At 31.7% G+C, this 24,642-nt stretch overlaps 1 protein-coding gene across 5 annotated transcripts; it reads right to left on the reverse strand.

Moving 5' to 3' along the window:
- Nucleotides 1-6,773: 6,773 nt before the first annotated feature.
- LOC128173474 (uncharacterized) lies at nt 6,774-22,075 on the reverse strand. Of its 5 annotated transcripts, XM_052839171.1 has the most exons (16): nt 21,963-22,075; nt 17,524-17,696; nt 17,059-17,162; nt 15,458-15,524; nt 13,890-13,929; nt 13,364-13,449; nt 13,180-13,270; nt 10,736-10,800; nt 10,520-10,613; nt 9,979-10,040; nt 9,842-9,872; nt 8,874-8,942; nt 8,624-8,673; nt 8,396-8,486; nt 7,426-7,478; nt 6,774-7,101 (listed from the first exon to the last, which is right to left on the reverse strand). In XM_052839171.1, the coding sequence occupies exons 5-16, from the start codon at nt 13,924-13,926 to the stop codon at nt 6,871-6,873; spliced, it is 960 nt and encodes a 319-aa protein (XP_052695131.1). In that variant the 5' UTR covers nt 13,927-13,929; nt 15,458-15,524; nt 17,059-17,162; nt 17,524-17,696; nt 21,963-22,075; the 3' UTR covers nt 6,774-6,870. The 5 variants fall into 5 exon arrangements, with proteins under 5 accessions (XP_052695131.1, XP_052695133.1, XP_052695134.1 ...); XM_052839173.1 differs by having other exon boundaries at nt 17,059-17,696; XM_052839174.1 differs by lacking the exons at nt 17,059-17,162; nt 17,524-17,696; nt 21,963-22,075 and adding an exon at nt 16,604-16,974.
- Nucleotides 22,076-24,642: the final 2,567 nt, after the last annotated feature.

Below are 24,642 nucleotides of genomic sequence, written 5' to 3' on the forward strand. Positions count from 1 at the left end.
GTACTTTTACAATTTCTATGAGTTCCGTTTTTATTGAAGAAACAACTGTCGATAATATCCAATATCCTAGATTTTAATTTGTCATGGCAAGTATTTAAACAAGTCGTTAGACCTTCACTTTCTCATTTTATTTAATTATTTCACAAAGACAAAATACACAACAGTTAAATGTTTCTTTACAACAACGTTCGAAATTGATCACTGCTACAATTTAAATCAGCTAGTAATTTCTAAATATTGCAATTATTCAATATCACAGGAGTTTTCTTAATTTTATACATATCAATACGTACAAAAATGAAGAAGCTTGCTGAGATTTTGAAAGTGTCTGAGTTTCATTAATGTTTCAAAACTACTGTACGAATTTCAACTATCTTTGATTTCGAAAGTAGAAGCATTCTACATGTGGGTTCACAAAAACAAAGGAACATTACATTATTTTTGTCTAATGTGATACTTTCAACACGTGCACGTTATTTGGTTATTTAAATCTGCATATTTGAAGAAGTAGTGAATTACAATTAACAATTGATGAGAATTCGTTCACGTGGTAAATCAATAGTACTTAAAAGGATTATATTAAAATAAAGAATAAAGAAATCAAAACGACTTGGTAGCGCCAAGAATGAATAAGCTTAGGATCAATAAGCAATTGAAACCTATAATGTTCATGTGTTTGATTACACACTCATCACTTATTTAAAGTAAGCTAGGTATAGTTTCGAAATTTAATGAAGCAATTTATTCCCAATGTAATCCTAAACATGTTGTAGGGTTACATAAGATAGCATTTTTGCATAAAAGGGACTCTTTGAAATATGAAACTTATAGGTTCATTAATGCTGCATCAACTGAAAACCATGGTGAAGACAAAAATAATGATAAAATAGATGAATTTTACCCCCAAATCTTCTTTTTTTAAGCTCAAAAGTAGAGTGTATACAAAATAAGAAGAAATGTTTTCAGCGTTTTTGTACATCTAAAGCTGCACTATCACGTTTATTAGAAGTTGGCGTGACTTGTTCTTTTTTTTAAGTTCAAAATCAGAGTGTATACAAAGCAAGAAGAAATGTTTTCAGCGTCTTGAATATCTAAAGCTGCACTATCACTTTTAATAGAAGTTGACGTGACTTGTTTTCCCTTTATGTTTCCACCCTCTTCAGTTGCTTGCTTTTTTGACGATCAAGTCCATCCGAAACATGGGGACTATTTTCGATGTTTTCGTTATTCTCATTACTATCATACATTGTAATTTTATTAGCATAAAAATGTGACTTTTGCATTTACATTGCTCTGGGTGCAATTCTTGATCTGCAAATTTACTAGCGACCATCTGTCGCCTTCTTTGGAGAATTTTCCGTTTATGTCTGCCATTCAAATAAAGCACTGAGGATTGTCATCAATCATAACTTTCTCAAAAATATCCAGGATAAAAAAGGATGCCTTTACTTCCATTTGTTTTACTCCTTTTTATGACAAATGATAATATTTTCTCAGCTTTTGGCCTGAGCCAGTTTTTAAACCATTATTTCTTTAAAAGACCACATCACACTTCTTTGAAAATGATTCTTGTATCTTGATGGCATCGAAATTACAAAAGTATTGAGGTTTTTGTTGTATATATGCATGTTCCGATATCTTCAAAATCTTTAGTTTATGAGTGATCCTCTTCTTATGGCTGCATATCAATGCATAGTTTTTGTTTTGGTCGTCAGGTTTCGTCATAACTCTACCTAGTGTACATGGGTTACACTTTTCATGATCATTTTCTATATTTGCCTGTATTTCATCACCATGCATAATACTGGTTCAACTGTGTTACAGATTGTTTTTGTACGTCTAAACCGTTTGATTGAAAAAAGCTGTTGAAAACTGGTAATGATATGTTACTTATTGAAACTGAAATAGTATATCCCACGAGATTCTAATTTCTCTGATGTTTAAAAGAAGAATGTCAACATTGTCAGTGCAATACCTTATCAATTAAAAAAAACGAAAAAGAAAAAAACGGAACCAGCGCACATGGATAATTACAATTAAGCATATACTTTATATATAGAACCAATTTCAAACTGTCTCAAATAAATGCAAATTGTAATACAAATTCAGTAAGAATTGTAGATTTCAGCCGAAAACGTTGTCGAAGTAGGCGTTGGATTTATGAATTAACACATTTTCATGTATTACATGTTCACCTAGAAAATTTCCTCTGTGTACGGAAGTTCCAAGGAAGATCCTCAATGTTTTTGAAATTTTGCTAGTGGAATATAAATGACAAACATCATAACTTTATTTAATCGGAGACGTGTAAAGAAATGGGCTCTCTTAATTTACAATGGTAATGAATTTTGTTGTCATACATGTACAGCACGTATTGTTGCTTTTTGCTACTTTTGCTATCAAATTCTTAAAAGATAAAAGTAGGTTTGTGCTACATGCATCATCGGACGATGTCTAATACAGAATTGCCTGTTTTGTTTGTTTCTACAGCAGACAATTTAAAAGAAATTCTTTAAATTGTCATTGTTTGCATGCACATTTCCTTTAACTTCTAATGTAGAAAGTGTATGTTGCATCTTCAACCGTAAAAATAACTAGATCTGGGCATTTACTAAAATCCGTCATCTGTTATATTTATTTCAGTTTCACTCCATTCCGATAATTTGTCTACCGGCATTGATCTCCTATATGTATGATATTTATACGTAATACGGAGAAATCGAAGATATACTAGTATTCAGTTGGAGGAGTGCCATGTGACATTTTATGCCTGTAGTTTGATAATTTAAAACAGAGATAAAGATAAATTTTGGATGTTTCTGATTAAAATATGACATCATGCCGCTTATTGTGACGTCATATCGATCGGAGAAATGTTAACTAAATCGATCGCTGAGAGTTGCCTTATCATACCCGAAAATATTTTATAAAGGCCCCATCCTGATCGAATATGAAGCCCAAAATAGGGATACAGGGTATTATCCAGTCTCATTACATGTCAAATGTTATATATACTAAATTTCGCATGTTCAGCTGGATAGCTATGCCTGTTACTGGTCTTGTAAAGACAATCAGTTCTAAGGGTCGACTGGTCTCCCTGGTGCCCCATCTTCACCGAATATGAAGCCTCCAATAGGGGATACAGGGTGTAAGCCAGTCCAATTACAAATGATATACGAAATTTCCCTTTTTCAGCAGGCTAGCTATGCTTGTTACTGGTTGTGTACACACAATGCCTTTTCAGAGTCAACTGCCCTTTCCCGTGACCCCATCCTCACCGAATATGAAGCCCAAATATAGGAAACAGGATGTAAGCCAGCCCCTTAAATAATAATCCTATTATAACTTTATATGATTTATTTCTTACCATTTTGCCAGGCTATCTAAATATCAGGTCAGTTCTTTTATATATCACTGCTTGTTCTATATAAAAAGTAAATTAATTTGGATTTGAAGTTTGCATACTGACGGTCATTTGATAAGCGAATTAACCAAATAATACATATTATTCGCTATTCAAACAATGATTACTGAAAAGCGATTAACTCTCTAACTTCTGATTGCCATTTCCATACACGACTTACTACTAGACTGTTAAAATATAAAGCTGCGTTAGCGAGACAGCGTCTTGTGCAAATTTGTGTTAGCGCGATTGCATGTTTTGAGTAAGTGCGATGGCGTGTTACAAAAATTGCGTTAGTGCGATGACATGTTGTGTGTAAAAAAACGGTGCGTTGTGGTAAGTTGTGTAAGAATGACTGCTTGTGCAAAACTGCGTAAGTGCGACGGTGTGTTGTGTGTCAACGCGACGGCATGTCGTTAAACGTTGCGTTAGCGCGACGGTGTCTTTTGGTAGCGTGGTTTCGCGTTTATATGAACGCGATGTCGCGCTAACGCAAATGGCCCTATCCTGACATCATAAGAGAACGTTTAGATTCTGATTTATTTCACATTATATATACAAATTACACTGGTATGCATATTGGGAATGAAATCATTAGGTCCATAGGACTGTCCTATAACCGAGCTTTAGTGTATGGGATTTTCAACGCCTTATACTTGGAATATCTTAACTCCCAGCAATTTGTTTTGCTGTAAAATTAAGCAAAAGTTGATATTATTGATTTACGGCGGAAAGTTTGTATGGAATTTTTTTCCAAAATAATGCAGGTTTTATCTTTAAAATAAGAATCCAGAAATTCTTTAAAATTTATTTAAATTCATGCATTCCATGAAAAAACAATACATACAAAAAAGAAATGGCACTTGATTGAGATCAATTATAAAGTTTAAGATTTCATTAAAAAAAATATCACAAGAACAAATTTGATGATGTCTATGTGCTATGGTAAATGACCCGGCTTTAGCTAAATTCAATGAGTGAATCAAACACAATTATTAAATAAAAAAAATGGTTGTTTTTTAGCTTGATTTGTACTCAACAATTAATTTATCCAAATATCTAAGTAACTTCAGTAATTCTAAGACATAAAAAATCCTTATAAGTCGGCTTCTATATCAACACACGAGAATGCCAAACATATCTTGCATTTATTTAATTGGTTTCTTCATACGAATCGTCAGATGAAGATGAAGGTGTTGGCAAGTCATCCTTAAATTTTACCTCCACACCTTTTTCTTCTTTAAACAGATCAAAAGCAGGGTGTATACGGTAACAACAAGATAAATTTTCAGTATTTTGATCATTGTCTCCAACAGAAGAGGCGGGAGTGTTAGAGCTTGTTTTTTCGTCTACGTTTGCTTCTACCTTTTCTGCATCGTTCTTCGGAGAACCTTCCAAATCTTTGTCCTTTTCCAGTTTCTGGTCATCATCACTATAATCTTCACGTGACAGGTAGTTATTGCCGAATACCATTCCAACGACATTAATGTAGTTTTGCCGTCCAGTCTTTGGTCTGGAAAAAACCAGCGATCCACTATCCCCTTTTTCTGAAAACACTGTTCTTGTACCCTTCACAAGAAAAAGGTTGTCAGGCATATCCCTGTCATAATATTCCGAGCAACAAATACTTCCATTGGTTATGTTTGTGGTGGCTCCTATTTTATGCACAATGCTTATATGTTCTAAGCTTTCATCAAAGATTCTTGCACTCGTTTTCTTTTTGTCTTCCCTTCTTAAGGATATTTCGCAATTATTTGAAAAAGACTCATTTATTTCAATAGCGGCAAAATCACAAGAACCGTCCCTTGTTGTGAACACACAGGTACCAACATGTATATCCTCATCGGTAGAGTTACACGTATACGCTAAAAGTTCTTCACTAGGAAAGATATGATTACAAGTCAATGCATATATCTTGTTCTCATTATCTGTTTTTGTAACGAACCCACCAAGTGTTCCCGCGTGACTGGTCTCTCCATCTTTAAGTAGTAAATTTTCACCCTGCCTTAAGGACTTTAATGCTACCAATCTTCCTTTTACAATTTCCAAGTTATATGTCTTAAAGAAGGTTTTGTTTAACTTCTTAATGCGATGTTTTAATTCTTTGACATTAGTCGTTTTCTTTACAAACACTTTAACTGAGGAATTATTCCAGATTCCAAATGAATTAACATCAGAACTTCTGTAAATCAAATGAAATGTTATGTTAATTGAGTATATAGGCTTCTGGACCATTTGATATATTGTGACGGTGTCTGATGTTGACTAATGAATGCTAGTATTCATTAATCAATAATATAACGCACCGAATTATTTGTAAAGATTACACATTTTTTAAAAAGTGAAAGTATACTTTGATTTTTAAAAACCATCTCGTCTAATTTCACGAGGAGCTTATAAAATTTTGATTAATAATTCAAAAACTGAAAGGATTTGACCATTTGAATTATTAGTCAGTTACTAAGTTTCCACACTAGACATTTAAATAAGAATCATAAGGACAAAAATGTTATCCTTTTAAAAGATAAGAAATGCAATATTATTATGAAAATTAAAAAAAAATGTTTAAAGCCTTTACCCTAAAAGGTATTCCTTCACATTGCTTGGAACAATTGATTTATTGACAGCACCCCGTACGGCAGAGGCATCAGTTGTGTGTTGGTTGTTTTCATCAGTCAATATCTGTTTACGGATATCCTTTATTTCGGTCACGATTCCTGGTAGATTTTTACCAAAACCTTCAACAGGCAGATTTAACAACCATTCTTGTAATAGTTGATGAATTTGTTCCTCCAAACAGATAGATATCATTCTGAGAATGTGTTCTTTGTCTTCTCTTATGATGAAAATTGAGTCTTCAACTTTTTTCGTTTCATTGTAATTGGGATCAGATATGATGAGTATTTTGTGGCAGGCTTTCTCCCTGCGTAACATCTGAATTAACACATGCGAACACTTATATTCAAAACATAAGAGTTTTGCCTAACAACATTTTAGGTTCTTTGACTACAATGTAATTAATATTAACATAACCAATTACATTAAATATCTAATTGCAAAGCAAAAATACCTTTAACGCTGGTTTTGTTGATTCTTGAAAACAGAGAATCGGGGACTGTTCCCAAATTTTCTGATTATGTGGTGGCATTTCTTTTGACCCTTTTTACAAAAAAAGTTTAGCAATTTATTTTTAGCATTTATGTTTAACATCAAAATCATTTAGACCATTTTATCGTACACTTTACCTCTTCTTTTAGATAATAAGTTTAGTTTGTCTTCAGTAAACTCTCCAACAATCCCTATTCTTATGACAATGTCTTTAGCCATAAAGTTCGCACGATCACTGGCCTTTCTCAAACCTTCTATATGATCATGGCAGTCCCTCGTCAGATTGTAAATATAATAAAAATGTTGAAAATATTTGGCGTTGTAATAAATATACTGTACAGATGACTTTGATTCCCTATCTAAAATAAGCAAAATAAAAAAAAAATGATTACACAACCATTAAAACTTCCAACAAGCTTTAAATGAAATCTAATTCCAACTGAAAGTCCCACAAATCCACATATACCCGAGTCTCTTTCGGTGATCGCTATTGTTTTGCTCTTTGGATGTTTTAGTAGATTTCCCTCCTCCTCTCGTAATGATTCTCCAAAAGGTGAACATTGTTTCAATTTATCATCGAAGCAGAATTCCTAGATTAATAAGACAGGTATAGAAGATTATCCTCTCATCAAATGACATCACTTTATCTGTGGCTTCGTTTAAAGCTATTTAAGAAGTAGAGATAGCCACATTTTAAGACAGAATACGCCGAATAAATATGTTTTGGTTTTAACGTTAATTTTGAAGTGAGTTTAGAAATTAAATAACTTCAATCTTATCTGAAATTCAGTTTAATATTATGTAATAATAAATATCTTAATTTAAATTGTTCTTGAATCTTATTTTTTCGTTTGAATTTTACAAACATAATAAAAAAAATTAGAATTCATGTTAATAATATATATTATACCTACCACATTTTCAGCCATGGAATGGAATTTAGTTTGAGCAGTTTTGAATTCTTCAGCTAAAAAGGAGGTTTAATACCGTACATCTTATTGAATTTTAACAATTATAATTCAAACAGTGTATTTCATTGATTAAAACTTTCTTTCCTTATCTTTCTATATCGTTTTATAAATAAACAACTGTAATTCATCATAACTTATTTAAAAATTATCACAGAGACATCAGTTTTAATTTAATAGTTAAATACAATCAAGAAAATAACGATAAAATAACCTTTGTCAATTGACTTACCAAATTGACATGCAAAATGTAGTTTCAGTTTACTGTACAAAATGATTTTTTCTATCTACTATCTTCTCCGGATTGTGATGCTTTTTTTTTTTAACAAATTACAGGTTACAAATTACTTTTTTTAATTCAATTTTTTTTTTACAAATTTTCTAAAGTTTCTACAGGTATTTATTGCTTTTTTATGCCATAATTCTCTAATATTTCGAGGCAGATAATTAAACTGATTAAAATATCAAAATTAGACAAAGATAAGCACACCTTTTAAATATTTCATTTTAAAAAATAATTTGTGATAAAAACTCTTTTGTTAAATTATTTTTTATAATCGTGGCGACGTAAAATTTTCAAAAATCTTAAACAAAAAAAAAAAAAACACCACTTTTTTTATTTCAATTTACCAAAAGAGTTTTAATTGATTGATTGATTTATTCTTATTCGTTTTTAAATCGGTTTGTCAGGACATACGTTAAAAACTCTCTGACCAATATTTAATTTTCCCGATAATTCTCTTAGATATTCCTTTAACAAAACAAATAATTATGATATACTTAGTGGAGGCCGAACGATGAATTTCGTGAAATTAATTTATTTTCTGTTTCAAAAAGTGAAATAATTTGATTATGACATTGATTATAATGAATTTTAACAAAACATGTTTATAGAAATTTTACATGATGATATTACCTTGTCTTGTTTCTACTGATTCCAGTGAATATTCATTCTTCAGAAGTGGGTTAGTTTCTTCATCTGATACCTCTTCACTTTTTTTATAACTCTGAAATTAATATCTTTCAATTAAAATATTTCTATGGGTACAAATGGTAATTTACTAATCAACTTCAATAAAAATATTAGATTCAAAATCTATGAATCTAAATTCTCAATAAATAAAGACAGACATAGGGAGCCAACCGAAGCATTGTCATTGATGTTCACCGTGAAAACTGTCAGCTCAGGAACACCTAAAAAAATGGATAAATCAAATAAAAATAAAAATCACTTACTTTTAACAATGCATAACACAAATAATATTACAAATACTATCGAAAAAATGATCTATAATATATCGAAATGTACTTGTTGACTCATTTTAACCAATGAAGAATAACTTTGTGCAAAAAAATACTAACATATTTGATGAAAACGTGATAAATGGTTTTACCTGTTTCTGTTTCAAATTCAAATGATCCTTCTGAACATTCGCCTACGGAAACCTTTGATTTCAAACGCTTACGCGGCTATGTTAAGGCTGCCCGATTAATTTCACAGAGATATGTAGAAAGTCACTTGTCTGTACTTCATAAGATATGACGTCATAGTTAACTTTGACGTCACGATCTGCATTCCTTTCGATCGTTCTTAGGGAATGTATCGTAACGTAATAAGTGATATTCATTGTGCATAATAAAACCGTTTCATTCCTTTACATAGACACTGTTGTAAATACTAGTGATACTAAATTCAATATCACCGATATGGAGTATAAAAAAATCAACAGTTTTAAAGCTTCGTAATAGGTAAATTACTATTCATAAACTTATGGTTTTGAGACTCCCCCTGCTACGTGTAATCTAATGAATGGTGATATGTATGTGCATATAAAAAACGGCTTGGCACAAGTGAAAGATAAAAACAATCTTAGTATATTTTACGTGAAATCGGGAGAGAAAATAGGTACCACTGTGAATCTTGCTGGGGGAAACCTACCGATTGACCCGATTTTTTGTAAATCGAGCCTAAAAGGTAAAAATGTGCCTAAATTCGATGGCGGTGCGAAATGTTTTGACAATATTTCAAATAAACGAAATATTTATATGAACCCCCAGCAAGAACTGCAAAATACATTACTTATCGAAGGATTTGTCATAAAAATATTTTTGATTAAATGTCAGTATTCACTTGTGGCGATGCGATTTTTATAGATTATTTACCGTGTTAGAATACACCCGTCACGTGCTTAAGAAAAATATATGACGTCACAAAGATACATCAAATATAGTGTTGGATGACACTGTTAACTTATGTAATAAAAGTTTAAAGAAACTCACTCGGTTAAAGCATTTTTCGATAATTAAAATAGTATCATTTTTCGATATATATTTAGCTTCGGACAGCCTTAACATAGCCGCGTAAAACGTGATTGTTTACGTTTTTCAAAACTCTGAAACAATAATTTTAAGTGTAAACATTAAAGTTTAATGAAATTAAAAACATTATTGCATATGATATATAAAAATAAAAATGCCAACAACATTTATACCACATACCTCATTTTTTTGTACTGAATAAACCCCAGTTTTAGAACTAAAACGTGAAGAAATTCTTGAACCTGCAAATGTACGAAACAAATTCAATTATCCAATGCTTTTTAAAAAAAATATTACAATTCGATTACATACAGTATACAGATATCTGAAATAATATTAAATTATCAATCAGAGTGTTTATACAAATTTAAGAATTAAATGCGAAAAGTTCAAACTAAAACAAAACCTATAAATATTGCAGTAAGAATCAATAATTTAGATTATATAAAGTGACAAAAAGCTGTAAAAATTTTCAAATTATAGACTTTTGTCTGACTATCTTTAGCAGTGGTTAAAGATCCAGACAATAATTCATTTCGTCTACTTAGTGTTTTGTTTAAAAAAAACACACTTGAGACTTTCAATGTTCCATGACAATAATTAAATTGAATTGAATTAATAATAAGAGAACTATTTCCATTTACCGGTAATTGAATTTGAAATTAAATCAGGTTTAATGAGGGTTTAACAAGAATGAGTTAGACTCTCTTTAATGTTTTACCTTTTGTTGTTTTATCCGATTCTTCTGGATCATCTATTTTTGAGACATTTGGATTTGAATCCTTATTTAATGATTGTTTACGATTTTCATAATTCTAAAAATATATACCACAATATCAAAACCCCATTTAAAAATGGTTGCCTTCCTAAAAGACATCAACAAATTTAAACATTTTTATATGAAAATATCAAAGGATATTAGGTTTTAATAACCCACCACATTTTCTTCAGGTGAAAAAACTCCAGTTCGACCTTTGATTTTTTTCAACAGCTTTCGAGCACCTTGGAATAAAAATTAACTTAGGGTCAATTCGCTTCTTTTCTTACAATGTAAAGCACAAACTCAATTAACATAGATTTGTAAAGTATATTTATATAGTAAGCAGATCATTTTCAGTGCGATATTTATATCATCCCAACTTTGGTAATACTCTGTAAGGTTGGGGTGGGACGTTTTAAAAGTTATACGGTTCAAAGTTGGCAGTCTTTAATGTCTAGTTTCATGTCTAGCCTCATTATATTAAAACCGAACACTTTGATTAAATTGTCATTTTAAGTATTGAATTAGCTAGCTTCATTTGTTTACTAAAACCTGTTTAAAGAACATTCTAAATATAAGAATGCCACATCATTTATTATTTTTATTAAATAAGAAATCAGCAATAACCTCACGTGTGTTTCATCCCCAAGAAACAAGAGGAAGCCAACAGAAAATTACGGTCACCTGATTACCATAGGCTTAGCTTCACGAGTCAGAAGGTCCTATTTTTACATTATAAGCTTCATTTTATGCACATAAAAACAATGAATGTAGTTTTCTCACACAACTGTGAAAGTACAGAGGAAAAACTGATAAAATTCAATACATTTGTACTATAAGGACATAACAGATCTGTTCAACGGTTTTGAACCCCTGATCCAGGGGTTGTGAATTTCAAAATTTAAGTAGAGGGTTTCATGAATATCAAAACTATGCAAACACTTATTTCCCCTACCCTGGATGAAGAGGAACAACTTTTTACGATTTAATGTATTTTCACATTATGGTAATATTATCCCCGCCTCAGTTCCTGAACCCCAAACACATGAGCAATGATTTCGGTGGAGGGCTTCATGATTATCAGATTAATGCATTCAGTTTATTCCCCCAACTATGGATATTAGCACAAAATAAGATAGTATAGGATTTAATACATTTTCAATTTTTTTCATTATATTATCAAAGGACTATGTGCGGTATTATGCAATTTTTGCCCCCCAAATTCAAGTCTTTTGAAGAGCTTTAAAACTAAGGTGGCAGATAGTTGAAATCATATTGAAAACAAGTTTTCAAAAAGTTGTCACCACAGTGACGTCATCATGTAGAAAATACGTCATGACAATCATATTCTTTTGAAAAAATCAGATTTTGTAGCAAAATATGGGTGTTTTCCGATGGTTTTTCGACTGGGAAACATCGAGCGCAGGTTTGCTCAAGTACCATTTTTTAGTATGATGTGTATTATTATAGGAAGAAAAACATACAATTAAATCGTCAAAAGTTTCATTAAAGACCTTATGAAAATAATGAAAATACATCTAGTTTATATTGAACAACAATGAATGTACAGAAGAAATTATTTAAATTTAATAATTTTCACAATGTTGCCAAATTGGCCCAATCTAAAAGGCCTGAACTTGTCACCTAAAGGTTATAAATTTAAGGATGAGAGCTACATGGATTTTCTGAAATATATATGGAAGTAGATTTTTTAAGATAAAATACATTTTCACAATTTGGTCATATTTGTCCCACCTTCATGTCTGAACCCCTGACCAAGGGAATTTCACAATTTTAGTGTAGGGTTTCATATACTTCATGATTATGAGTTCAGTTTCCTCTAATGTATATGGGAATAGAGGAAAGTTTTAGGATTTAATATATGTTCATATTGCCCTGGTATAGGGCTTGAACCCCGGACCCAGGGGCCATGAATTTTTCAATTGAAGTAAAGGGCTCATGGACACCTAGCAATGCATGTCTTTTTATATATATGGCTCAACCAATGAGCCCCGGGATGGTAAAGTCACGCATTTTACATTTAGTTTCTTTTTATCAAAGAGATGTTTCAAACCAAAAATTGTAATAAATGGCCTTGCAGTTTAAAAAAATTAAAATGTAGAATTGTAAACGCACGATGCAAGCCATAGGACGACCGACAAAGGCCAATAGAAACAGGGACTCTGGCCCCAGGATCATAAAGCAAACGTTAACTTACGTCAAAAATTGTAAGCTGTCTTAATGTCTCTTGATTGAAAACACTGACAAAAGTGAAATACTATTAAAAGTGTCTCGATATAATGGTGTCAATTACAAATTTCCATCTTTTTTTTATGATAAACCATTATTTTATGACTGGTTGATATTTTGACTTAAATCTGAAATTGCTTCATGATCCAGAGACCAGGTGACTTAAGAATGAGGCATTTAAGATAAAAAAAGAATTTTTAAAATTGTCTTTTCTGATTAATGGATAAGTTTCAAAAGAACTGTTTCATTAAGACTATACAGCTGTGATTAATATTCAAAACTTTAGTTAACAATGGTCATAGTAATCATTGTAAACAATTTGAAGAAGAATTGAGTGATAATGTTTTAGCTATGTACTCCGGTCGTGTTACCTTTGCTAGTTTCTGAACAATTCTTTGGAATTTCTCTGGATTTTGAAATCAAATCTCCACATGATGATGAACGTTCTTGTTTTGGATATCTCTGCAATTATTCATTTAAACTTAAAATAAATTTATTTAAAAATGAAGTATTGTTTGTTTTTGTTTTTAAATTTTAGGACTATAGTCAATAAACCTCTTTCTTTTCATGGTCTTCCTCTACTCGTCCGACAATTGATGGAGCGCTTTGTGTTCTTTTTACTTTGAGAAGACCAAAGGCTTCTGAGAAAGGAAAGAAAACCCTAAAGAAACCATTGGTTAGGTAAGCATTTATCAACGTGAACAACGTCTCATCCCTTTACGAAACCATTTATTAACTCTGTTTCTAATTACGTTAAAATCTAAAGTTATTATACATTCAAAGTAATATCTGTAGGAATTGTAAAGATTATCATACTTTAATTCAAATATGAAAATATGCAATATGTGTCTTATCGCATTATTCAAGCTTAAGGTTCTTTCTATCTGCTAATCTTCAAACAACTGTATATCAAATAAAAGTGGGAGCATTTAACTGTAAATATTCCAAATATAATATTCAGGATAATGGCCTTGTACATCCACTTCTATTGAAATGGTGTACTTTATTTTTGTGACAAACCTATTCTTAGATTTCAAAATTATAACAACAATATTTCTAATGATCTTATATTAAACCATACCTTTTATCACAAAGCCAATTTTTTTTAATTGGTCCATTGTCTGAAAGAATAATTGACAAGATTATTTTCATATGCTGTACATGCGGCAATCCAGAATTTTTTTTACCAAGTTTAGATGGAATATTAAGAAATGAATTAAATGTGTAACCTTGTATAACATTTCTTTCCTGAATTCCATTTTCTTAATGTAAAGGGGTATAATCACAATTTTTTTTTATAAATTTATTTTTATACTTATATTCTTTTGAATGTGTTAGTAATGCATTTCTAATTATCTTTCACAATTTGAATATTCGTCGTAGAGTTAAAAGCAATATACAGCAATATACAGAACTTATAACTCTTTGTTACTTACTTAAAATCCACCTTAAAATAGTGATATTATTTTATGATGTACTCATAATATGCTGTCCATATTGATGAATTTTGTAAAATTTCTAATTTTTCATAAATAAGGACAATCTCTGTAAACTTAACGTGTGATTATAGAATAAAAAAGGTAAAGAATTGTTTTATTGAGCTCTGTAATTAATACCTTTACAGTGTATTTATTTTACATATCCAACTGTAAAAACTCCTAATGAATAAATAAATGTTCAAAATATTCATCATCTTGCTCATTCTCTTTCGCTATTTTAAGATACCATTCTTTGGTCTTTTTCACAGGCTCTAATAAGTATAAGAAAATCGAGTGACTAGTCAATGTTTCACATAAATCCTGTTAATCAATACTTTTAAGACGACCAGTGGCGGATTCCCAGAATAAAGTTAAATTATACTCCTTTGATCAAAGAAAATGTAAAACTTGCGAGTCTTAAAAATGAACTTTTTTGGAAACTCTTAGGGTTTCTCTACATTAAACCGATTTCAAAGGTGAAGTATAATGTCAGGTCCTTATGTCGACTTGTCAGAAATGTTATAGTTTTGAATTTTTAAATATGTGAATAAGTGACAAGTCGACTTAAAGATCTGACAAGTCAACAATTATCTGACAAGTGGACATAATTATCTGACAAGTGATGGCAGAAATATGCCACCATAGGCATGGTTATCACAAATATTTTTCAACTTCATAAACATCGTCCCATTGAACATGATTTTTTAAAACTAATTGATTTACATGCATTCGTAAGAAAAAAGTAGACAGAAATGTTGGAATGTTGCTTGTCTTTTATTTACAAATGTTTATAAATTAAAATGCATCCCTTAGGCCCCCAATAAGGCTGCCAAGACCTTTTGCCTACAACTGGCGCTCCCTATCACTTTAAATCCTGGATCCGCCTCTGGCTACGATCGATTTTCTAAAGGAACGTATTCAAATTACTGGATTTATCAATATTTGATTTAAATGTCCACACGTTTAATCAATGTACCTTCAAGGGGCTTAGGAATGCCGTGGTGATAAAGAGCAATGCATAATGCTTAACTATTTTTAGGTGTAAAACATCGTATGGTTTATATTAATATCTTTAACAAATCGATTCCATTTTCTCTTTGTATAATAACTTTTTCTTCCCATTTCGTCTGTAAACTTTTTATGTACATGATTTTTGAATATATAAACTCACCTTGTTCGGCTACTTCAGAAATTAAAACCTTTCTCTCCAGCTTAAGTCATCGTTACTATAAAACCATCTGTAGAAAATATTATCAACCATGAATTTGATATGCGCTTCATGTGAAAAGAACACTTATCTACAACAAATTTGATATTTTTTGTTTGAAAAGTTCTAAGGTACGCCATTTAGATGTTAAAATTTTTTTTTATGAATGTAATATAACTTTTTAAAGTCAACAGAACACAGTGAAAACGTTCGTCCTCCAAAAAGGTTAAAAATAATTGTTACGTGCAAAGCCATATTTTGCTTAAACATTTGACAACATGTTCTGTTTTTGTTGGGAATTTGATACATTATAATTTTTCGTATATATTAACCCCCTGTATTTTAATAGTATAATCCTTTAGATCAAAGTTGGTCAACCAAGTTATAAGTCATTGCTATCCAGCAAAGAAATCTATATGCAAATTATTCATAGTTACTTAAAATTCACACCAAAATCCACCATGTAATAGTGTAGTATAGTAATATTATTTTATGATATACATATTATCACACGTTAAGTTTACAGAGATTGTCTTTATCGATGAAAAATTAGAAATTCTACAAAAATTCATCGAGATCGACAGCATAGAATTAGAAAGTTACAGAATTGTTTTCTGAGCTCTGTAATCAATACTACTATTTTTTTTTACATATCCAACAATAAAAAACTCTTCATTTATGTATTAATGTATGAAGTATTAATCATCTTACCCATTCTCTTTCGCTTTTTTAAGATACACTTTCTTGATCTTTTTTACAGGCTCTCATAAGTATAAGGTAATGGAGCAACTAGTCCATATTCCACAAAAATCACGTCAAACAACTTTTTGAAGGAACGTATTTAAATTACTGGTCCTATCAATATTTGGTTTACGTGTCCATACATTAATCAATGTACCTACCAGTGGCGTAGCAATGATTTTATCTCACTATGCAAACATATCATTTAAATGCATGTTCCGTGGGGATAATACACACTGCCATGCTATTTTAGGTGTTATTATTTACAATTCGATACCGTTTTCCCATTGTATCAGAGCTTTTTTTATCATTTCGTATATAAACGTTTATCTATTTGAAAGTTTGTTTTTTATACATAGAGTAACTAACCTTTTTGGCTATAACATCAATTAAAACCTTTCTCTCCAGCTTGTCACATTTATCTTACTATCATCTCTAGTTAATGTCATTAAACATGTATCTGGTTGGCGATTCGTGAGTTTCTAAGTAAGGATTACTTATTTACAATTCATTAGGAATGTTGAGTTTGCTTGCACTTCTTTTATATTTATACATTCTATGACCGCTTCTTGCAATGATAAGGACTCATATCTATTCTATTTGTACCACCTTATGCAAGATGCACTAAGGTACATATTTCATGGAGAGACTTCTTTCGGGCTGTCTAACAACAAAAACTTCAACAAACATTTTCAGTGTGACTCTGAATTAAAAAAAAAACTTCGGGCAACGCACCAAAACCAACACTTTAAAACGTTACAAAAACGTTACAAAGGACATAAATGAGATTACTTATTTGACTTAAATCGATCATATTGACTTACCTGTTGACTAAAACTTTGTTAGATAACAGTGGACTCCTATTTATGACATTCCGGTGTTCAAATATCATGGACATCAAAACTGGGTTTACAGAACCTGAGCAATGCTGAAACGTTTCCGATAGAGTTGGTTTTAACGAAAGTGAGAAATTAAACATGTTATTTGGTACTTTCTGGTGTGGTTTGAGTTTTGCTCATGACGATACTACGTTTTCCCTATATATTCATACTAAATAAAGTTTTATGATACAAAATTACCGCAATACTTTCCGGTTATCTATTGTTATTTCAAGTTTGTTAACTAAGCATACAGTGTATAGGTATAACAAAAACCCCAGGTAGTTCTATTTGACAAATGAAAAAAAAAATGTAAAGTATATCATATATGAAATGTGGTGATGACGAACAGTATTCCAAATCAAAAGTCCAAAGGAAAAATTACAAAACAGAAGCAAAACAAACACAGACCTGTGCAAAAATCAGAAGTAGGATTAGGTTGCATGGAGAAGTGAACATCCTCTGCTGACCAGTCGCACCCGCCGTGTGCTCTTTGTCGTAATCATACATACAATTGATATGTTGTGGATCAAGGTATCCACACAGTCTTTACTTTCTGATCCAGATGAAAACCGATAGAGGCTCTTCAAAAATGTAAACCTGTTTTAGCTATAAAACAGATTTACGAGAATTTGATTTATCTATCCTGGGTTAAGGATTGAGAAGAACAATAGTGCTATAAAGTCATACAGGAGGACATAAACATCTCATCACCAATACCATAAACTCTGTATTCTTCCTTGATTGTTAAGAAAGGAGAACAACAGACATGTATTTCCCTTATGTGATATCCATCAAAAAAAAAAAATTCAAATCATACCAAGTTTATGGAAAAAATTGTTGCAAAATAAAACTCAAAAGTTCTAGTATTACTTTTTATATAATAGGGCTGTGCTGTGCATGTACTATGCCTAAATAGTAGTCAGGGTTTGATACATAGTGCACGAGTCGGAGGCGAGTGCACTATGTTTCAAACCCCGACTACTATTTAGGCATAGTACATGCACAACACAACACTATTGTTATTATTATGCCGAGTGTTGCATATACTGACGTGCTTTGCTATAAGTAGCTTTGGCGTTTGAGTGTTGTCTTGTCCCCAAAAATAATCACCGGAAAAGCTAGCGTTTGTTCTTTTAAATTAATCAATTGATTTGATTATTTAATAAACAAGTTGTTGAAAAAAAAATCAATAAAGCTTTATGTTCGTTTCACGAAACGAGAGACCTTTCATCTTACCGAGAAAACTCGAAAGGTTTAGCAGACGAAATCTCATTGATTTTTTTCTTGTACAATCTTTATCAAGCGTCATGATGAGTGTTTGATAAGTGTTCAAAAGTTTATCAAATCTTTAACTTATAAAATTACCGTCAATAATGAGGTGTTTTTGGAAAGATTAATAATTTTAATTGCTTGACGTGAATCGTATGTTTCTACGTTATATATATATATAAATATATATATATATATATATATATATATATATATATATATATATATATATATATATATATATATATATATATATATATATATATATATATATATATATACCATCTGTTACATTATGAAGCGTAACGATAACGCGTTGGGCTTCAGACGTAATGATTTTAGGGTCAAGAGTTCGATACCAGCTGTCGGCGCTTGCAAAGTTTTCGTTGAAAACATTTGCCGTGCTCTTTTTTGGGCATGGTATGCTCACAGAAAAAAACCCTTTGTATATAATGCGAAAATAGATGAGTATTGAATGTATAGCGACATATTGACAGAACGCATCATAATAGGAAATAGCAATATTTCACAAAAATTTGTGCTTCCATTATACTTTGTCTTTCTGAAGTATTTTAATTTCTCCAATATAAAAAATAATATTACTTCTGTACGTAACTCAAACTTTAAAAAGATATCATAAAAATATGTTATTTACATTACGTTAGCTCAAAGCAAATGAATATTTTATTAGTCTTTGATATGCAAGGTTTCTGCAAGGAAGGACAAGGTGAAAAGCTTATACCTATACATATATTCATGCCATAAAGAGTTTAAGTCAATCACAAGACTTAGTTGCAACATAGATTGATAATAAAATGTGATGATAAAAGTGTTCAAATTCAACAGGAAAATATATAATAGGAGCAGAACAAACACGGCCTTCTACACAAATTAACAATAGAATCAGGTGCCATGAAGGAGTGGGCATTCTCTGCTGACCAGTCGCACCAACCGTGTTTTCTTTGTCATCATCGGAGAAACGTAAAACTTGGTAGACAATTCGGTGAATAGTAATGCTCTTTGTCGTGATCCGGAAAAACGGAAAAGTCTGTACACAATTAGGTGATTACTTATGTTCTAACAATTAGTATGAAAACCGCTCATCAGTATTCGACCTAGCAGAACATTTTATTCGCTGACAAGGTCGTTGTATCGACCCCAATCTTGTTTTGTCAACAGCTTGCTTCATTTTAGAAACTGATCATACGAACAACATGCCCTGTGTATCGAATAAACTGAGAGACAAAAATCCAAATGCGAGTGATGAATGTATATCTATATTTATAAATTAAGGCATCTTGCAAATAAACTACAAAATGCCTGCACCCGAGTACTTGCTTACACCTTTGGTATTTCAACATATGTGAGATGATGTCCCGAAAGTATAGATAAGTTTTATCTGATAAGTTATTATTGTGAAATTAATAAAAAAACCTACTTTCATTTTCTATAAACAAGCCCAAAATAGCAAAAATGAGAGTAAAGTGGTGGACACACTTTGCCGGATCCAAGTCCGGGAAAGACTCGATCAAAATAAAAACTTGCAATGAAATAATATTGAATGATTACGTATAGAGTGAATATATTTACTGTGAGCCTATTTAGAAAACATATAAAAATTATGATTTGACAAATGTTGAATAAATAAAATAAGTTAATTCGTTTCTTTAGTGGTCGATTTTAGTTTTTAAACTCATTCGCTTGCGAAACACGACCTCTGGTGAGAGAAGTGGATAGAACTTTCCCGAACGGGGTAACCAAGAACGCAGATTGACTAATTAACGAAAAGTGTAGGACGAGTTCATTATGCATCGCAGGCAGATACTTTGGATCGGACTTCGATTATTACAAAAAGTTGATGAGTAAAATGGAACAATTAATACGATTTTAGTATTAATGGAAAGAACTTTCTAGAACGGAGTGCCTAGAAACGGGTTTACTAATTGACACGATGTCAGAAAGTGTAGGGCAAGTTAAATATCGGTATTGACCAGCTACTTGGAATCTGACAACTTTGGATTTAAATATGCATGCAAATGCATGAATAATAATGCGTAACCTAGCGTGTTTTAATTTGAATTCATACATTTTCATACCACGACAGATGGGTTGTACACCTTAAACATCAATTAATGAACAGATAAATGTATTCTACGTCTATATACTGTCATTTGCAACTTCTGGGGAAGTTGCGAATGCTCTACTATATGGATAAACGATGTATGCATAAAACGGGAAAGTGAAATGGTGATGCCTCCCCTCTCCCTCCAGATTGTTTTTCGTTTATCTGAAATGCTTATTTGCGACAGTTATAGAAATAATATTGAAAATTGACCTAAGGAGAGATACAGTAAATACCTAATCACTGGTTTGAAATAAATACTTGTACAATAAAAAAAGGGGTTTTTTTTAAGTCAGCGGAAACAAACCGGATAAAAGCCACGTACATGTACATGTGTATTTTACCCATTTCAGTTTAAATTTTTCATCCCTGCTCGCTCCCCTAAACATCCAAAAAATATGGTTCAACATATTACGCATTATATGATAACATTGTGTAAAGTGTTCATTTCCGTGCTTGCGCGGGGTAACATCTAGTTGCTACATAAGTAAGGAAAATTGACGGTAGAAAAATTGAAGTCGTTATGTAAATCATAAAGTTTTGTTGTTAGTTTACCATTTATGTCTTTTCCTAATACAATTTGTCAAATATTAGCTTCTATGTATTCTCTAAATAGGCTAACAGTAAATATATTAACTCTTTACGTAATCATTCAATATTATTTCATTGCAAGTGTATATTTTGATCGAGACTATCCATGACTTGGATCTGCTAAAGCGTGTCCACCACCGTACTCTCATTTTTCTATTTCGGGCTTGTTTATCGAAAATGAAAGTAGATTTTTGATTAATTTCACAATAATAACTTATAAGTTAAAATTCAGTTACATCTTACGTACATCATCTTATATGTGTTGAAATACCATAGGTGTAAGCAAGCTCTCTGGTGAAAGCAGTTTGTAGTTTATTTGCAAAATGCCTTAATTTATAAGTATAGATATTGACCAAAAGGAATCTGCGTAAACACACCGTTACATGTACAAGGCGCAAAGGTTTGGTGAACGATAAACACCCATATGACAATCTTTACACTACTCTGCCACTATGCAATAAACCTTTCACTATGTTTTTTAATAGTCCAAACTGTCTTTTATCAGTGCACAGCGAATGATAATTTCAATTTTTTTCCTGACAATCATACAGATCTATTCTGACTGATTGTAATTTTATAATACTCCATTTATACGCCATTCATGATAATATTTCACATTGGTCTATGAAATTAAAGTATGTTTAGATTCCGGATAAGTTTATTTTATCGGACATATATTTTTAAAGTAAGGTAAAGATAAAAACTATCTTAACTTTTAACACTCGAAGAAATGAGATTGTAAGTTTACAACTTTAATACAAAAATGCATTCCATTTGAAAAAAAAAACCATTGTCTATCTCAATGTCCCAATTCGATTAACCCTGCTCTGAATAAAAATGTTTTATAGAAAATAAGCTCTCTTACCCATTTTAATCAGAGGTAAATGCAATCCACCATCTGAACTGAAAACTTGTTTTTGATAATAGCTAGGTTATCTAAAACAGCTTCTTTTATACAACGATAGAATGTGTATTTAGCTCTCTTGTAAATTGTGTAATTATAATGGTTACAGTGATTCCACCTGTAAATGGGATGAGGAAGTTTGAAATATTCATAGAGTGTTCGATAAATGCATTCACTCAGAACAATCGAAGCACTTTCAATGAAATGATAAGCTGCCAGTGTATTTTTCTTTCCTCAACTGCCTGACATAAGTGCCCCAATAATTTTTTGAATTATGATTAATTTGATTTCATTTTTTGCATAGGCAATCTCTCTGACATACTTTGGGGGGGGGGGTCACTAAGTCACTTAAATTGCTTTAATGTTCATTAGTCTTTGCTCCCATTTAAAAGTAACATTTGGAAAGCTGCTGAAGTAACATCTGTCTTCTAATTTGACTACCGGTATTTATTGCTGAACATCTACTTATCTTATCAAGTTGTAAACAAATTGTAAACAAGTTGTTTTAATTGATATATAATCAATGCGCTCGAAATAAGAGAAAAATACAAAATGTAATTGAGACATTAATCTTCTACCATCGATACATGTATCTATTTTTAGCAGCTTATGCAAGTTACAAAAAGGCTTATTGATTACCAAAAACGTGCTCTTTATTCTACGTCAGTAGTGAATTATTAATCTCAACAAATCACTAAACTACAAAGCAAAACGAACACACCACGAACGATGGTTTGATTTTTTTTTTCAGTCAATAGTCCCCTACCGGTGAAATCAAAGGATTTTAGTCTTTATCGTGGTTTTTCAGTCAATCTCTCTCCGTTTGTTTTACCGATTTTTTTTTATGATAACAACTCATTTTGAAAAACTCATATTGAAAGCAGACGTCGCATGGTTATCACTTGTATTTAAGAGCAGGTAAACAATCAGGGCAAATATTAGCATTGTCTTATCTTGGCCTCAACATCAGATATTCCAACTGTGAGTGATGGTAATGCTCAGCGTTTCAAGTGTTCACATTGTATTTTGGATTTGAACAATTACGTCCTTTACAAAAAAATTTTTTTCAGTATAGAAAGGAACTAATCAATTATATGTCTAAATTTGAAGCAGTCTGTCTCTGTGTTGGCCTAAAAATATGTGAATATCAACCGATATTTTGTCATGTCTGCGTTGCTTGAAAATGACAATTATCAAATCACAAATTGCTTTGCAATCCAATTGATAGTGTTTATGTCTTTGCTTTTTCCTAACATGCAGCATACATTTTAATATATGTACCTCAAATTAATAATAACGTTAATGGGATAGGAACAAAATAAATTAATGAAACTGCGTTAAATTGCGAGATAAACCCCTCGCAGATCTTACAATCTCGCTTTTACTTGTATTTTTCTGAGAGAAATTTTATTAAAAGTTCTACACTCGCCATTTTATATTTTGCGTGTAATTCTATATGCCGATAGATTTTCTTCAGACCTTATTCTTGTAACCGTATAATATATGGGCAGGTATATGTCAATTTGACAGTTATTGCAATGTTTGTGATGATTATTATTGTTATTAATATATATATATTTAAGCGTTTAAATATGCACCAGGAATCTCAAACAATTATTACTTGGCTACAGTAAACCGTTTGAAGTATTCACTTGATCAAGACCAATAACTGGTGGAAGACGAACTGGCAATTCTTTTGAATATTTATGTTTCAAAAGTTACCTCTCTGTAGATTCTATCATAATTCGTCAAATTGTATCATGTGTTATTGCAGTTTTTAGAAACATAGCTTCGTAGATACAGGAGAAGTCATTTTATCTAAAGGACGTGATAGCGTACCACCGCGAAACTTTTTATAAAGGCGTTACACGTTTAAAGAAGTATAAGCCTCGACTTAAAATTATGAGTAAAAGAAACATAATAAAGATTTTTAATAAAAAAAAAGTTACGCTGCCATCCAACGACCTCTGGCCACGACTACAAAGTAACGTTTATAAATTCTGCGTTCATTCCGGATGCAAAAATGTTTGTCAATTATAAGTTAACCGTTATGATTACGTTTACATGTATTGGTTTCGTAATGTAACGTAAATAAAGATATCTGGTTTGAAAATTTAGAATTTTCTAAAGTCCAAAATCACAATTAAACAAACTTAATTTTTAAAAAACATCCAAAGTGAGGGTTTGACATTAGTAAGAACCCCACATGTCTCATCTTTGACAACTCCTGGTTCTTCTTCCGACACACTGGTGTCCTCTGGTGTTCCTCTGGGTGGCATTCCTGGATCACGGCACCGGAGAGTTACTTATCTGTTGGCCGAACAGAGCAATAAAGCCAAGCCAAACTCACCTGGTGGATCTCCGTCAGCCGGCGGTACAAATACCCTATTTGCTCCCTGGTCCTATACATGGGTCCTACTCGACGTGAGGGTTATATACCAAACCTTAATGCTATAGTTCTAAACCCTAGTTAAGGCCCCTCTAAATCCCAAAGCCTACTCTACTACCAGAGTGCAATCAGGGCAGTAGCATGTTGACAACTCCCCGACTTCCTCAGGTGGGGTGGAACCAATCTTTACACTGGTGAAATTGTACCATAAGACTAACAGGATGTCCGGTTTTACAAATGCAACATTCATAT

Source organism: Crassostrea angulata, chromosome 2 (assembly GCF_025612915.1).
Source record: "Crassostrea angulata isolate pt1a10 chromosome 2, ASM2561291v2, whole genome shotgun sequence".
Lineage (NCBI taxonomy): Eukaryota > Metazoa > Mollusca > Bivalvia > Ostreida > Ostreidae > Magallana > Magallana angulata.